Consider the following 15690-nt stretch of genomic DNA (forward strand, 5'->3'; position numbering starts at 1 on the left):
TTTAGAAAATCTTTTGTATACACATTTGTGCACGTAATGATGTGAAAGAAAGCAGCTGCCGTAAATAAACATTATTATTCAATCTTTTGGGCTTCTGTTTTAGTAAATAAACGAGACAAACTGTGGTCTTTAAATTATTTCTTTTGAGGCAGTTACTGCCGTGAAGTAATTCTAAATACTTCAGCAAGTTTGTAGCATCAAATAAAGACTGAGCTCTTGAGGAGTAAGACAATCATCGAATGTCTACATGAAGCACGAGATCACTCTCTTGTAAGTTTCTGTTTTATAAATTATTCATTTACTTGGTCATAGGTGTTGAAATTCTCAATTTCAAGAAAAAAGGTTAATTAACACATTTCTTCAACAGAGTAACAAAAGAGAGTTGTCACTGTGTTCAGCGCTGCAAAATTCGCCTAGAAGGGTAGAACTCCATTTTTCCAGTGTTTATTTACAATCCTTTTATGAAAACACGATAAGATAACATGAAATACTAATAAGTATCTATAAATAGTTATTTGTCCTGATTTCTAAGTTTGAAATTAGCAGTTAATAAACTTGATCATGAATTTATAAATTTAGGTTATACGCTCCAGGCACATCAAAACAAGAAGATCTTTTTAACAAAAATAAGGGGAGAGGACAAATCACTAAAATCAAACAGTGCAAAAAATATTGGATTGTGTTGATTAATTTACAAAGCTGAAAAACTAATGAATTGTGAGACTTTATAACTTTTTTCATAAAGAAGTCCATCATTACTAAGTTACTATGGCTGCAACAGTGGCACTTACCAATCTGTCCAAGATAGACCAGATGAAAAAACATTCCCAGAAAATGTCGTCATTGTTATCAAAGAAGAATGATGCAAATATTTACTTATATCACCTAGTCAATAAGGAAAATAAGTGAATCTTCTATCTAAGAGGAAACATAAGTCTCGCTTCTTTTATGTAAGAAAAAAAAAAAGCAAAACGAAATAGTTAACACACGTTACAGTATTGTCAGCACTGAATAGTAATTTCACTAACGCCTTATATGAACATATGGGAGACTCGGTTGGCCTAATGTTTGAGGTGTTTGGACTGTAGATCAAACAGCCTTGTTTCAAGCACTGTCAAGGTCACTGCGTTGTGTTCTTTACTGGCAATGCACTTGACTCTCCACTGACCTAGCAGTAAAAATGGGTATTGGCAGACTGTTTGTAAAACATCATTAAATGCTGGGGGTAAAACTGCTATTGACTACAGCCCAATTAAGGGGAAGGTACCTATACTAGTAATAGAGTTTAGTTAATAATCCTCATAATTTTAAGCCATTGCTTTGTTCCTACTTAGGTTTTATCGCATTGCATGTATTTAACCCTTCTTTAATGCGCATTTTTTGGAAATTCAAACGGATGCTTTATTCTATTTTTAACAAAAATTATAAATACTCCAAATCTCTTCAAAAACGTCACATGATCATTGACTGTCGAAGATAATACTGTGTTTGCTTTGACGTTTAGTTTACTGCATGGGTAAGAGCAAGGGGTTTCCAAATAAGGTCACTTGCCTATAGAATCTGTGAACGCACGTTGCACTTTTCAGCCACTTATGGGTCTCTGCTGTAATGCAAATGGTCACGTAATAGGTTTCTACGAAAACCATTGTGCTGTGTTAGCGGGCATGTGATACACTTGGTTGATTATAATTTTTAAATGATAACAACTTAAAAGTTGTTCAATCAACCGCAGTAGCAAAAATCACGTCTAGCAGGTATCGCTTCGAGAGGTAGCCCTTCATCGAAGGAACCTTGACAAAAAGGACAACAACGCAAATTATGTACGCTGTAGTTTTAAGATTTATTTTGCATCATGATAACGTTAACAAGTATGATTGGTTGGATGCGTGTCACAACCAACGAACTTAACGAAAAGCACGACTAGGAATTGCAGTCAGTTACAAGCTCAGTCACCAATTCTCCAACGTACTTGGCATAACGGACTATGGCAGATTCTTGGTTACAGTTGCTGTTGTTGTAGCATTGCAGCCAATCTCTGCCATCATCGCAAATGCGATGGTTATTTTTTACTTCATCAACAAACATTTTGTTGCACCCAAGGTGGACACGCCTTGCACAGTTCTTGTCGACATCAGAAATAACTGATAAAAGAAATAGTAAGGAATCACTCTTTCACACACCTTGAGATAGGTGTTAAAACGTTTACGAATTATGCCCACTACAATTACTCTAAACGTGACAAATAAACACTCTGGGTTTTCTATAATGAAGATGCACTAATTTCTTTTTTTACACTACAGGAATATAATATATGAAAACAAATCAATGAAAAAATAAATGAAATAAATCACTTACTGGAAGTCCGCAAGAAGTTATAGAAACGCTTTGGTATTGCTATAATCGACGACAATAACAAAAAAAAAAACATTAATTAATTAAAAGCATCATTCGTCATCTAACGAACACTGTCCCACACCCTGGTATAGTTTAGGAGTGAGTGAAGGAGGTTGTAGGAATTGAGAGTAATTTTCCTGGAGCCGGATTGTACAGGGTCATGCAGGAACGGTCACGCTAGTTTTGGGGACCCACGTCTATGCCATCGTTCAATTTTAATAAGACGCTAAGTATTTAGTCAGTGCTATACACTAGCTGCTTAACGATGAAAATATATTTCTGAGGTTCATGGGCGGCTGTTTAATTCCAATTGCGCCTCAGCAACATTTCTAACGAACAGAAATAAGGTCATGTTCTTGGCAATCAGCTCTCTTTAGTCTTGCTTGAGTCTTTTGTTGTCGACAGAATGGGATAACCTAGGCCCTTTAGGGTGAGTTTAAAAGTAGACAAACGCAGCAGTCCTAGGGGAGATCTTGGCTTTTTATTTTAACTTCAATTCTGTTAATGGCCTTACCATAACTGGAGTCCGCAGTTGAATTTGATTTGCTTTGTTACATATTCTTCCTTGCCGCTTTAATTTAAAAGAGGCCTGTTTTCGGCATTTCAAAGCAACAAGTTTTATTGGCCTGCAACACTCGGATCTCCATATTAAGTAGTAAGGAATTATTATACCGAAAAGTTGCGGGAAAATTCGGGATTACCGATGCGATAGAGCAACAACTTTACTCCAACTACAGAATGGAAATAAAATGGAAATTAACTTTTGTTATAACATCTAACCACGACCTGCATAATATGAACACCCCGTTTGGCTATTGATTAACCCGCTCATATCTGAAGTCGTCACTGTTCGGTCAAATTGATAGCGTTCGTTCATATATATATGAAGGGGTAGTCAACATTAAAAGGAAAATTCTATATAGAGCTTGGACTTACAATCATCAGGCAATTTTCTGTAGAAGTTTTGCAGTCTTTGGTCATCAATTTCACACAAGTCAAGATACTTCTCCAACGTGCGAACCATTAACACCCATCCTCTCCAGCGTTTAATCATTCTACCCCGGGTGCATTCAGGGTTTTCTGACCAAAAACAGCCAAATACATCCTGCAATAAGAGAAGCTATCAGTTTTCAAAGAAACTTTTGGGCTGCATCGACGGGCAAGTGAAACACTTAGCTGGTTATCAGCTTCAAGTTCAAAAAGGTAAGAAAATCGCGAAGCAAACGTTTCGAGCAATGGAATTATGGCCAACGCTCGAAAAATCACCGTCACAGACTCGCTGCGGCAGTTTATCCACCTTTATCAACCTCAAGTTGATTAGCAGCTACGAACATGCCGCAGAGTTCAACGTGGGATGAGTTATTTGCTCCTTTTCAAAGTGATAACGAAATAAAAAAGCTGACGTTAGCTATTGCATTTAGTTTAGTATAGCTTCAGTTATAGAGTAGAATATTGTACATGTATGAGGCTTACGGGCCTACAATAGATGTACTTATTCCTCTACAACAACAAAACAACAAAACAACAAAACAACAACAACAACAACAACAACAACACAAAAAGCTACAACAACAACAAAAAACAGCTCGACAACAAAACCTCCTGAAACCAGATAACCCAACGCCCGACAATTCAATAATTCGTTATTTCCTCTTCCATGAATCGCAATAAAATGTGGGGCTGCAAACCTTAAATAATGTAGACATTTGTAATTTGCTGTGACAGTTACATTGTCTAAATTGCAATAAAAACCTGGTTTGGATATTTTTGGACTTTGAACAGCTAAGCTGACCCTTAGCTTTGGTGAGGCATTTTCAATCGACACTTCTCCGTCGGACCAGTGTTCAGTTTATTCAACTGACGTGAAAGGACCAATTTATGTAAATAGAAGTCTCAAGAATTACCCGCAAGCGGTCACAATGGGAGCTGATATCTGGCTTTTCATTCAACTCTTTCACGTATTTTTCTATGCAGTCTTTCACTTGGGCTCGTTCACAGTTGGCATCAGATGATACAATGAACCAAAACAAGATAGCCAGGCAAGAAAACCACTTCATTTTGGTACAAATCTGCAACAAGAATTCAATTAGGTAAATAATTAAAATCTTGCAACTTATTGAAATGAAATGCCAAATACCTTTAGATGTAAGTCCCAAGAGAAGTAAGACTTCTTCAAAGGCGAACTACAGCCAGAAATATATGAAATCGTCTCTTCTGTCGACCCGTCTTACAAACGACGTGGTATCTGACATTCAGAGAAACTTATTATCATACCATCCACTTACATAACCTCTGTTTCTCTCTCCCCTCTGGGTGATCTTTAAAAAAGACAACACTGAGGGACTCTCTCATCTATTAACGGCCCCGTTGGGCAATCCCGACACAGGTACGCTGAGCGACACTCGCATTCGTTGCCCTGCATTACGTACCAATATCCGCGTTCGATTCTCTAAAAGGAAGAACACTACTGCAAACTCTAGAAACAGGATTCTCTGTTATATATCAGGGTCGGCCATGGGGGTTAGTGGTATACCAAGAAAAAGAAAAGGAAAACCCGTTATACCCAAATATTTCCCCTCAAACTCATGCGAAATACCAAAATTTGGAAAAACAAGGTACACTTTATACCTATGAAAGGCCCAATTTTGGCGTCATAATACTCTACGGTATACTCGATTTAAAATCCCTCCGTGTAACATATACACTGCCAACCCTACAAGCCAAGAAAAATCATTAAGAAAGTTGCTTCTTTGTGGATATACCGTAAGACAGTAGTGATGGTTTATAAAGGTACCTACTTTGGAAAATATGCAGCAAGGGTGGCAAAATTTTCCTAAGGTTTTAACGCGAAGTGATTTATCTTCTGGGTTGTAAAAATTGGCAACAGAATGAAAAATGTCCTTTTTTATATCTCCGTATTAATATCTTCTTTGTTTACAGACGAATTATATTAACCTGAAAAAAATAAACACAACTGAACTTTGATTGCTCAATTTGCCGCTCAATAATATATTCATGTTTTTTTTGCCACTTTCTTAATCGCGAGATTTATTCTGGCTAATATGACCATATTTCAGTTTTTCAAAAAGCCCATGGTAGTCGAGTAAATGTCTGTTTGGTGTAAAATTCAGCGTAAAAAAAGTTTTAACAAAAAGCACTAACGTCACCTAAAGTGCTCTTAGAAATCTCAGTTTAAAAAATAATTAAAACTAGGAGGACGACTGTCTGACATTATATCAACGACTGCTTGAATTATGTCACTTTCATTTCTTAGTAAATTATAAATCTATGGAAAACTAACATGTGCAATTTCATTCTTTGATTTATTGCCGCCTCATCAAATCCTGTTAGTCACGTTCTACTAATTACAAGATTTAATGCAGCTAGCTTTGTCAAAATTCCTGAAAGATTTCTGCGGACTCTTGGAAGTAGCATGAGGCAAAAGAAGTTTCTATAATAACTTTCTTATCAAAAGACAATGGAATTCAAAATTTAAGGCGAAAGGATATGTGACCGGGTTTCATGAGGAAATGCTACCCGGTTAATATTTAACAAACAAATTTTAGTTTAAATGATCAAAAAGGATTATTAAAAATTGAAGCGGCTTAGTTTTACCTTCATTACAAATAACCTCCCGTAACAAGATACCCTTTACATTTCTTCGGGAAATATTATATTTGAACAGGATTTGAACATTAAAAGAATTTGAATCGACTACTTAGAAATCATAATATTTAATTTGGCCAAACCTTTTGTAGTAAAATGGAATGGACGTAAAATCTGTCATCTATTAGCTTGAGAGTAAATTAAAATTGAATGTAAAATGAATGTTATTTTCAAGGAGAAATATTAATGCTGGCAGGAACGAAAACATCCGCTCAAAACCGTGATTAAAACGGGTTACGCGCCCCTGATGCCATTATTAATAGTCGTCACTTTGCTGCTTTGTTTAATCAGTTTATTCAATCAAAAATGAGCCACGACAACACTAAAACAAATTGTTTGCTACCTTGAGATAAATCTTTGAAAGAATTAACCAGCGTTCAAACATCAATTCTCTCGTACAGTGAGGAAGCCGCTACAAAATCTTGATTCTCGTCATATTAATCAGTTCACGTTAATATCTTCGTTCAGGTAATACCAGAAGAAAAAGAGAATTTCAAGATCAAGGCACTGATGCAGATCGGGTAGACAAAATAAAATCACTCCAACCTCAATCCCAGGCTCCCTCGCCTTTACCGGAGGCCAGGAGAACCTGGGATCGAAGTTGAAATCACGCGTGAAAACAGTTTTCGTGAGCACTTTTCTTACCCAGAATCCTTCCAGAGTAATGTTGTATGTATTGGAACAGAACAATATCTTTATCTATTTTACTATATACCTTTCGTTGTAGAAACCTAATTTGTAATATGATATCTTTTTTTGGCATCTTTCCTGAATAGTTTAAACAAAACAAGGAAAAAACAGAAACACGAGGATAAGTAAGAGCTTGCGGTTTGTTTTGAAATTTAGAGGCCTTGCCCATAATTATGCAGCGTTTAAAATATATGCTCATGATAAATAGGCTTTTCCTGACTTTTCATTGGGCTGTATCGGGTGATTACTAACGTGATGCTGGTATACAGGAAGTGAAGACATAACGACGTCGCGCTTTGAATTAAACATAAAGAATGTTATTGAAGCTGACGGTTCGCAGTTTCTGAAGTAGTAGACCGTACGGCATCACGCAGGTCATGGGTTAGGATTAGCCAAAAATATCAACTGATATGTTCAACCTCAACAAAAACGTCCGTATTCGATACATTTTTGCCGTAGCTAGAGGAATCAGCGATCGTGAACCACAGGAATGAATTCCTTGTTATTATAAGCATTCTGTTGTAAGTCCTGACAGTGATTCCACTCCACGAAAATGTTTGATTTGGCGGAACATTATATTTTTGGTGACTGAACTGAGTGTACTCTTTTAATTCTATCGGTAATCCCCCAAAGAATTAATGAAAAACGCAGGCCACTTGAAGTACTTAACAAACCTTTATCATAATATTCACTACGTTATCTCGTTTCGGAGTTTTTCAAGTGGTTTGCTATAAAATTAACTTAAACTGGAAGCACGTATTTTATGCATGAGAATATATAGTAGGGGAAAGAAGGAACTTAAATTACAATTATATCTGATCGGGTTTTGCCCTCAGTTATTTCGTTTTCTGCATGAGAGTTTTTCAAGTCAAAAACTGAGGAGTATTATTTGAGAAGTGGGAAACATTCTTTCTTTTTGCCTTAAATTTGAGTGCATTAACAAATTGTTTGAAAGAAGAATGTCAAAATAGTGAACGCGAACTCAGAAAGGCGCAGCCAAGATGTCTCTAACGCTCTTAGTGATATCTATGCGGTGTTACCCGCTAACACGTATCAAAGATCCTTCATGCACGAAAACACGGAATCATTTGATGTGACATTCTATATCCTATATGTACTCTCAAATCATTTCTCTAACTGATTGCTTGCCTTTCATACAATACTTCATGGGCTCGTTTACGCGGTTTATCCACGGAAAGCAGACAGATGACTACGTGCGGTTGGTTGGTAGCATCGTTGGCTGGAAGCATCTCAGTTGGGAAATTTAATGTCATTATAACACGACCCTTCGGTGCTGCCATAAGCTGCCTAATCCTAGTGTGATAATCTCTTAGCTTATCTTTCAAGGCCGAGGATGATATATTACCTATCTTCGCCTCCAATATTCGTTACACAACTAAGCTCAGAAAAACACAAGTAAGCTCAAAAAAATTTTCTATTTCTAAAGTACAACGGAGAGGTTTTTATGCGTTATTATCTGAAAGAGTTGATCAATTTATTATGTGTTTTAAATTGAGGAATAGAGATAATCGCATGTGTTTGGACAGTTCGAGGCAGCCTTAAGGTATTCGCTTCGGCCGCTGGCAGGGATTCCAAAGCATTTCCCGTCCTCTTGACTCTCAGCCCACTTTGTAACTCAGAGAAGGTTTTTATCTTTACCTGGAAAGCATCTAGGCAAATAGGGTTATTAAGTTTCCTCCTTTTCATAGTCTATTTGACTTTAATTTCAATCAGTCTCTGTGGTAAGTTTAATACCGATCTGATCGTCTCATGGGATTCAAAGAAATATTTGATTTGTCTAAGTTAGAATTAAGCCGCGCGTCAAGCTGTTTTATGAATTTAACAATTCAATTTTTCTTTTGTTGTAATTCAACGCAGACTCTCATCAGTCTCCCGGACGATGATTTTTTGCGTAAATCAATACAACGATACTTTTATCTTTTGTTCCATTCTCGGACACCAATAGACCAATTTCGATATATTAAAATTCAGCCTAAAACAATAGACCTCAGTACGAGGCTCTGGGGAATAAATACAAAGTTTGTGGGATTTATTCCCCAGAGCCTCGTCCTGAGGTCTATTGTCTTAGGCTGAATTTTAATATATCGAAATTGGTCTATTTGTTTCTGCGTGTAACAGAAATTGAATGCTAATTGGATACTCCGTAAGTCAGCAAAGCTGATTATCTTTTTGCCTCCAGGTCTCCTAGCTGTATCAACGATCGCTGACTTGTGAGAAGATTATGTTCGCTATTTACTTTCCGATCTTATCTTGCATGACTTATCTGACGGATTTTAAAATTTTTTCACTCAGCCACAGTATTGGTTTATATGCCCTAAGGCTACGCTACAATGTCATCCAACACATAAATTAATCATTAAAGGGAAGTATATAAAGATTTTATCGGTACTTTAAAGTTATCTGATTATCGTTTTGTTGGAGAGAGTTACAGCAGCGGTTTCTCAATTAAGAAGTATAACAAATTGAAATATGCGGAATTATCTTTGCAGTAATCACAACTTATGACATCCACTAATGGGAAACCGCATCTGGACCAATTAAGGACTGTGTTTATAATAAACACAAAACGTATTTTCTATTTTAAAAACGGTAATCCATGTTTACTTTCGCCGTTTTAAGCTCATGAGAGGTCAGTTGTTTTTGGTGTTTCTTGAAAGGCGAGTTCCAGCTTCCTATGGACTATGGAAAATCATTGTTATCGTTAATATAAGGCGTGGTCATAACCAATTGCTAAATTGCTTCAATATATAACATTACGTAGTCTTTGACGATATGCTATTCGCCATTACCTTTGACATTATCGGTAAGAATACTATAGTCGAGGAACGTTTCTATTTACACGAAAACATTTGACCTTTCTTCGGGAAATGAGAATCGGATGTTAGGTTTGATAATAAAGAGACAAAGTGTCTTAACGTCCAAAAACGCAGACAACGAAACTTCTCTAATGAATTTTAAAGATGCGGGAGCGAACGGTACATGTAAGACTGAGATTGGATTCTGTGAAATAAAACGCGATAGATTTATAGAGATGTGACGGAAAGCACTTGCAGGAATAAAAATCTTTCCGGCTCACTCAACACTTGGTTAGTCGATCACAATGCATTTTATTTGGTATTGGGTTATCAGCTTTGAGGCCTGTGTATCACGCGAGCTGACCAGCTGAAGAATGCTTAGAATGATTTCCTCAACCGACTATAAATACAACTTCGCTAGTCGGTTCAACGTCAATTTACAGAGGGTTTGAGCTCGGCCGCTTTGCTCGGTACCTCAGGGCGTCTGTGATGAATGAATATCGGATCAATTTACTACGCATCATTCAGCCAACAATCAAGAAGAGACAGCATCTGAAACCATAAAACCGAGTTTAACTTCGCAATAGGGAGACAATTTCAAACACTTAATTATGCCAACAGAAGCAGTTGTCGCGATCCCTTTGGGCTGCCTATCTCTTCTTATCGTGGTCACCAATAGTTGTGTGTGTCTGCTAGTGTACTTGCACGCCAAACTACGGAGTTACACAAATGGATTTGTTGTGTCCCTCGCAGTGTCGGACATTCTCACAGGTGCGCTCCTCTTGCCTTTGTACATCAGCGTACCAGAATTTAATGGGACGGGTTATATTGTGTCGGCAATTTTATTAACTGGAGTTGCCAATGTGTGTGCAGTGACTCTTGACAGATATCTGGCTATAGCGAAACCATTTATTTACTATGCTGTTATGACGAGACACTTCGTGAAGTTCATAGTAGGCTCGTGGGTTCTTCCAATGGTTATCTCGATTATTCCCCTTATTTGGAGCTCAGATGCTGGATTAGCGCATACAATCTACCTGTTTTTAATCCAAGGACTTGGTGTTGTTGTGCCATACATTTTTGTCTGCACAGCATATTACCTGATCTTTCATGAAGCGAGGCACATCGTCAGGAGATTGCGAAGAGAAAGCAGCCTTAGCTGGCGCAATCATGAAGACAAAAACAAGGGAAGAAAAAACTCAAATACCATGGCTTCCGAGGCAAAAGTTGCCAAAATGTTTGCCTTGATTGCCATTTCCTTCATCTTAAGTTGGTTGCCAGTCCTATATCTGACTAGTGTTATATCTGCAGTCGATAAACGTGAATTAGTGGACAAACTATCCCCAGCCTGGCTGCTGGATTTCTCGCTCTTTACCGTTGCCTTAGGGTCTATGGTCAATCCTGTGGTTTACTCATTTTTCAAGCCTGACTTCCGACGCATCATCAAGCGAATGCTGGGAAAGCGACCTCAGTGGTCGTCTCTGAAACACAGTGAAAACTGTGTTATCGACGTTCCTTTAATTCTGAAAAGACTAGAAAGTGGAAAAGAAGGCAAGGAGACCGATCTGTGAATACTGTTGACATTGCGTTCTGAATACATCGGTTTGAAATTTTCTGAGATTACTTCAAAATGTCGGCATAAAAGTATTTATTACTCGCTGGTTTCACTTTACACTAATCTCTTCCAGTCAGTTCTATATTTGCATTGCCAGCGGATTCGCGACAGAGCCCGACAAACTGCTCTGCTTGCTAAAGGAGCAAACTTAAAGTGGACATACATCCCTTTCTCTATTTGCAGATTGGTATTAGTTGCCAAAATAGCTTGTTTTGACGAGGAATCCTTGACATTTTCTGCAGTTAGGCGTCGTTTTTCTCGCAATTATGTAGCATCAATATCCCTGAGAATGTTATTGGTGGAACCGACACCGTGTTTCGTAGCGTGAGCGCACAGTAACAGTCCTTTTATATGCTGCGAAAACAAACGGATGCTTTTTTAGCATAGAGTTTTATAAGAAGCTTTGTCGATAAAGGAAACACAAAAAACGATCAATCAATAAAGTAAATAAACAACACTTGGAGTGGAATCCGCTGAAGTGATTACTTCAACTTGTTGACCGTATGATGAATAGCGATACGGAAACGCTAGTCTAATCATTCAACAGGTCAATTCATTACCCTTAAAAACGTGCATTAAACAAATTAGTATTACACTGAATGATTTGGTTAGGGCAGGCGGTGCAATTTTACTGTGAAAGATCGAGATAGAGCTTTTGATGGTGGGATAACGCTTACAAGGAACGACGTGCTCGTTCGCAGATTTCCGAAAGGCTATCAAGAACAACTGAACGCTACGAAGCTAGAATGCCCTAAAATTAAGATCGAGATGCCATCGTGTCTCTACCGAAGATTCCCTACTTTAAGATTTTTAATTAAGGAGTGCTAATTGAAATTAGTGGGGGGTTATTGCAATAGGAACGCTCCGTTTTAGAGATGTCTACATTTAAAAGAGATACTCACTAGAGGCCCTTAAGGAAAGGGGGCCGATAAAACTTATCTTTTCAAAAACATAGAAACTTCCGTTTCATATAGCATATTTGTAAGCAAATAGTGCTTTAAGTTTAATCATGGCAAAGGTTTTCATAAATCGTTTGGAACGTTTTCCCAGTGTAGATGCTATACGCAAATCTCGGTTCATCGAACTCATTGTATTATCTTGGAAAACAGCTGCAGTAGGCAGTTTGATCTTGAAAATCTTAAAAGATTTCCATTGGCCCAATCGTATGTGGGTGGTAAAGGGAGGGACACTTATAAATAGCACGATAAGTGCATTCCCTAGTGAAGGGCATGACTGTTGGGTAGGAATGTCCACCAGTTTTGGTCTGTGCTTATAATTCGGCAATATGTTTGTCTGGAGTTTCGAGCAAGTGATAAGGCTTATCCGATTATGTCGTCTGAACAGGAATGCCATTAGTATCTCGGCATTTTTCATAGGAATTTTAAGCAAAGCCAAGGTTGGGGACGCGCATGAGATGGGTCACGAATCCAAATCCCACGTACCCTTTCATACATCAACAAGGAGGCTCTTGTAAGGGTAGAGTGATTAGTAACAAACCTTTGCCTTGAAGGTTTTTAAAGTATAACTGAGAATTCTCTTTCGAGCGCAGTGGATCACCAGATTTTCCCTAGAGTAGGTTTAAGATTGACTTGACGCTACAACACTTCATCTAGCAAATCGACATCTTCCGTTCTAGCTGCAACCCACGCTAGGCCAAGATCAGTTCTTTGCTGTGGCCCGGATTGTTAACTGATGGGAATGTTATGTTATTTTGTTGTTACGGTTATTGTTCTTATTGGTCTACGTAAAATACGTTCATTTACGAAACAGCATACTTGTGTAGATTTGAAGTCAATCAACGACAGTAGTCATCTGTACAGTTCAGCAACTTAATCGTATGAAAAAGTCGTCAAAAACGTAACGGACGGACTGATTGATTCATTGACAAATGACAAAACCGATTGCTTGGAACAAGACAGTTCTGCGCCATACATCATGTTGATATGCCTCTATGTATTTTCGCATGTTTTAACTGACAGATAACATTATAAATAAGTTGAAAAAAGAAATACCAGAATACCTCTCAGGTAATATAAGCCCAAGTGTATAATTTCAAGGTAAAGCAAACAATTTCAAACGAAAACAAAAAACAAAAAAAAACTGACGATGACATTTGAGTAATTTATTTCCGGTCATAGTGAAATGAGCGAGGCAGCAACCAAGTCTACGTGCAAAAATGCAGCCATAATATTTGCTTCGCTTTTCTTCAGCGTTATAAGCAGCTTAGGTTTCCCAGAATAATCATATTTACTTTTCAAACGCAATAACCACGACAGGAAATTACTATGTCCGAGCAACAATCACAAAATTATTGCATCAATAATGAAAGCGACATTTCGGTTTTCGACTAATTACTCTACAAAGAATGAAATATATTAAGAATTCAAAAAGGAACCGACGCTTTTGTATCAAAATATTCTATTGATTATTGAAGCAAAGATTTTGGATTTAATCCATGGCACAGTTTTTGCTCTTTCAAGGAGGTGCTGTTCACTTGCCGGCCTACCATGCGAGGAGGGTCGGCATCTTCTTCCCCTTCAGGGTAATGCCGGCTTCGATGTAAAACATTTATTTCACAAAATGATTCTTCTTTTCTTTGGAAGTGCGAAGAGCACTGCGAGACAAGAAAAACAGTAAGGAATAACCTTAAATTCTCGTGAGTAAGCTACTTTTACTTTTTCCATCCCCCTGGTTCTATGATCCTGACCACTAAATCCGTCTATTTGACCGCGTGAGAGAGAAACTACAATTTGCGAAACACGTGATGAACACGGTAACAAACGGCTGTTAAAATTGCTAATCGCTTACAAATACCCCTTGTTTGTACTAATCCGAGTACCCAATAGATTTCAAGAAAGGATTTTGCCACATATCCTTGAAATCTTCAAGATGATCCTCTTTCTTTGGCGGCATTTATTTTTTGTCTTCAACGCACTATCTCTAATTACAAATTAAAGAGCAAGCGATTCAGCTGCTGTAAAGTGTACTTTTGTTATCGAGTTGACCAATCACTTCGGAGCATGTTTTTCAAGAGGGGAACAGAAAATATCGGTACGGATACATGACGAGTCACTCTGGGTTCGTGCGTTGCTTGGAAATGATTACAGTGCCTTTTAAAACCGGAAAAAAAAATATAACTGAACTTTATTCCCCCGCTGGTTTCGAGTCAATTATTTCACGACTTCTGCAAAACAAGCCTCTTCCTCTGGTTAATGAATACGATCTACTTACTGTACAACCGGTTCATTCAAACTGGACAAGGCTTTGTATATCTTTAATCAATCTTAATTGCTCTTTAGTATATTTCAAAGCAATGGACAAGAAAGCAAATATTATCCCATGTTTATCTGACTGCCTAGCGCCAACAAGCGGTTGGTTGGTTTTCTTTTCCAAAGTGCAATTAAGATTCATTTCCTATCTCAATGTTTATTGTAGATTGCTCAATAATTGGTTTTCAGGATCGAGAAGCTGCACGGAAAGTGATGCGAAGTATCAAGTACAGAACCAAATATCGGTGAGAGTATTTCAATATTTGAATGAGTCTCGAGGTGGAAAAAAACCCGAGAACTATAAACAGAAATATATTTCAGTGGATCCTTGGTGCACTTTAAAAGCTGTCTTTTTATTGCTTTTTAATGAGCTCTCCTGGGACGCAACAAAAATATTCATAAAGGAAGATAAAGTAACTGCATTGAAATTAATTTTGCTTTGCACTCTGCGAGAGAATAGTAAACTAACAAAGATTTAAGGCCAACAACACTGAAGATTCGATTAATACGACAGAACGAAGAACAGCCTGGATAATACGAGTGCCTGAGGGTCCAGCAATGGTTTAATGGCGTACAAACTCTGAAGCAAATCAGCTCTTTACGCAAAGCTGCGCACAGAGCTGACATATTTAACAACTCAACACAAGGGAAAAGCAATTATTGAAGACAGCGTCGCATCAAAAGCGGCCGACTAGAACATGGCCGGGACGGAAGAGAATGTCTCTGTGGACATCTATGTGGTTGTTTCTCTCAGCATCCTTTCAGTTTTTATCGTTCTATCAAACTTCTGTGTTTGTCTCTTGGTGTACTTAAAGAAAGCCTTACGAACGAACACGAATTGGTTGATGGTATCTCTTGCTGTGTCGGACATATTAACAGGAGGAGTTTTATTGCCCGTGTACCTCACCGTTACTACGGTTGTCACAAATTATTTAGTGTGCCTCATATTGCTCTGGGGTGTCGCCAACCTATGCGCTGTAACTTACGATCGATATATTGCTATACTTAAGCCGCTGGAATACCCTTATCGAGCACCAAAGATTCTCAAAAGAGCTCTCATACTTTCGTGGCTGCTTCCAATCATTTACGCTTTGCTTCCCTTGTTCTGGGACACGAATGCAGATCTCAAAATTCATAAAGCTTACATGGTGTGCTTGGAATTTTTTGGCGTCGTTGTACCTTACATCTTCATTACTTTTGCCTACATGCGAATATTCAAGCAAGTTCAACGAAGTTTTAC

The 15690-nt window shown here is 37.9% G+C and overlaps 3 protein-coding genes across 3 annotated transcripts in view; 2 read left to right on the forward strand and 1 right to left on the reverse strand.

Annotated features, from left to right (window-relative positions):
• Positions 1–1676: 1676 nt before the first annotated feature.
• On the reverse strand, positions 1677–5440 carry LOC145469363 (uncharacterized). The gene is made up of 5 exons (XM_081453062.1): positions 5193–5440; positions 4299–4463; positions 3331–3499; positions 2356–2394; positions 1677–2141 (listed from the first exon to the last, which is right to left on the reverse strand). Exons 2-5 carry the CDS (start codon positions 4449–4451, stop codon positions 1921–1923), a joined length of 582 nt encoding a protein of 193 aa, XP_081309188.1. The 5' UTR covers positions 4452–4463; positions 5193–5440; the 3' UTR covers positions 1677–1920.
• A 3926-nt stretch (positions 5441–9366) lies between these two features.
• LOC145469369 (D(5)-like dopamine receptor) lies at positions 9367–13063 on the forward strand. Its single transcript, XM_081453077.1, has one exon. The coding sequence runs from the start codon at positions 10178–10180 to the stop codon at positions 11135–11137; it is 960 nt and encodes a 319-aa protein (XP_081309203.1). The 5' UTR covers positions 9367–10177; the 3' UTR covers positions 11138–13063.
• Positions 13064–13480: 417 nt separating this feature from the next.
• LOC145469379 (octopamine receptor beta-2R-like) overlaps positions 13481–15690 on the forward strand; it is a 3245-nt gene continuing 1035 nt past the window's right edge. Inside the window, exon 1 of the mRNA XM_081453085.1 lies at positions 13481–15690. This exon is cut by the window's right edge and continues 1035 nt beyond it. Within this exon, the coding sequence (XP_081309211.1) occupies positions 15149–15690 (542 nt within the window). The 5' untranslated portion in view covers positions 13481–15148.

This window comes from Orbicella franksi, chromosome 2, assembly GCF_964199315.1.
Source record: "Orbicella franksi chromosome 2, jaOrbFran1.1, whole genome shotgun sequence".
NCBI lineage: Eukaryota > Metazoa > Cnidaria > Anthozoa > Scleractinia > Merulinidae > Orbicella > Orbicella franksi.

Bases quoted from the DNA above. Each gene is read 5' to 3' on its own strand.
- LOC145469363 (XM_081453062.1), bottom strand. From the start codon at position 4,451: ATGAAGTGGTTTTCTTGCCTGGCTATCTTGTTTTGGTTCATTGTATCA. The intron at 3,500-4,298 runs GTAATTCTTGAG...CTCTTATTGCAG, and splicing joins CCCATTGTGACCGCTTGCGG to GATGTATTTGGCTGTTTTTG. The intron at 2,142-2,355 runs GTAAGTGATTTA...TTCTTTTATCAG, and splicing joins TAACTTCTTGCGGACTTCCA to TTATTTCTGATGTCGACAAG.
- LOC145469369 (XM_081453077.1), top strand. From the start codon at position 10,178: ATGCCAACAGAAGCAGTTGTCGCGATCCCTTTGGGCTGCCTATCTCTT.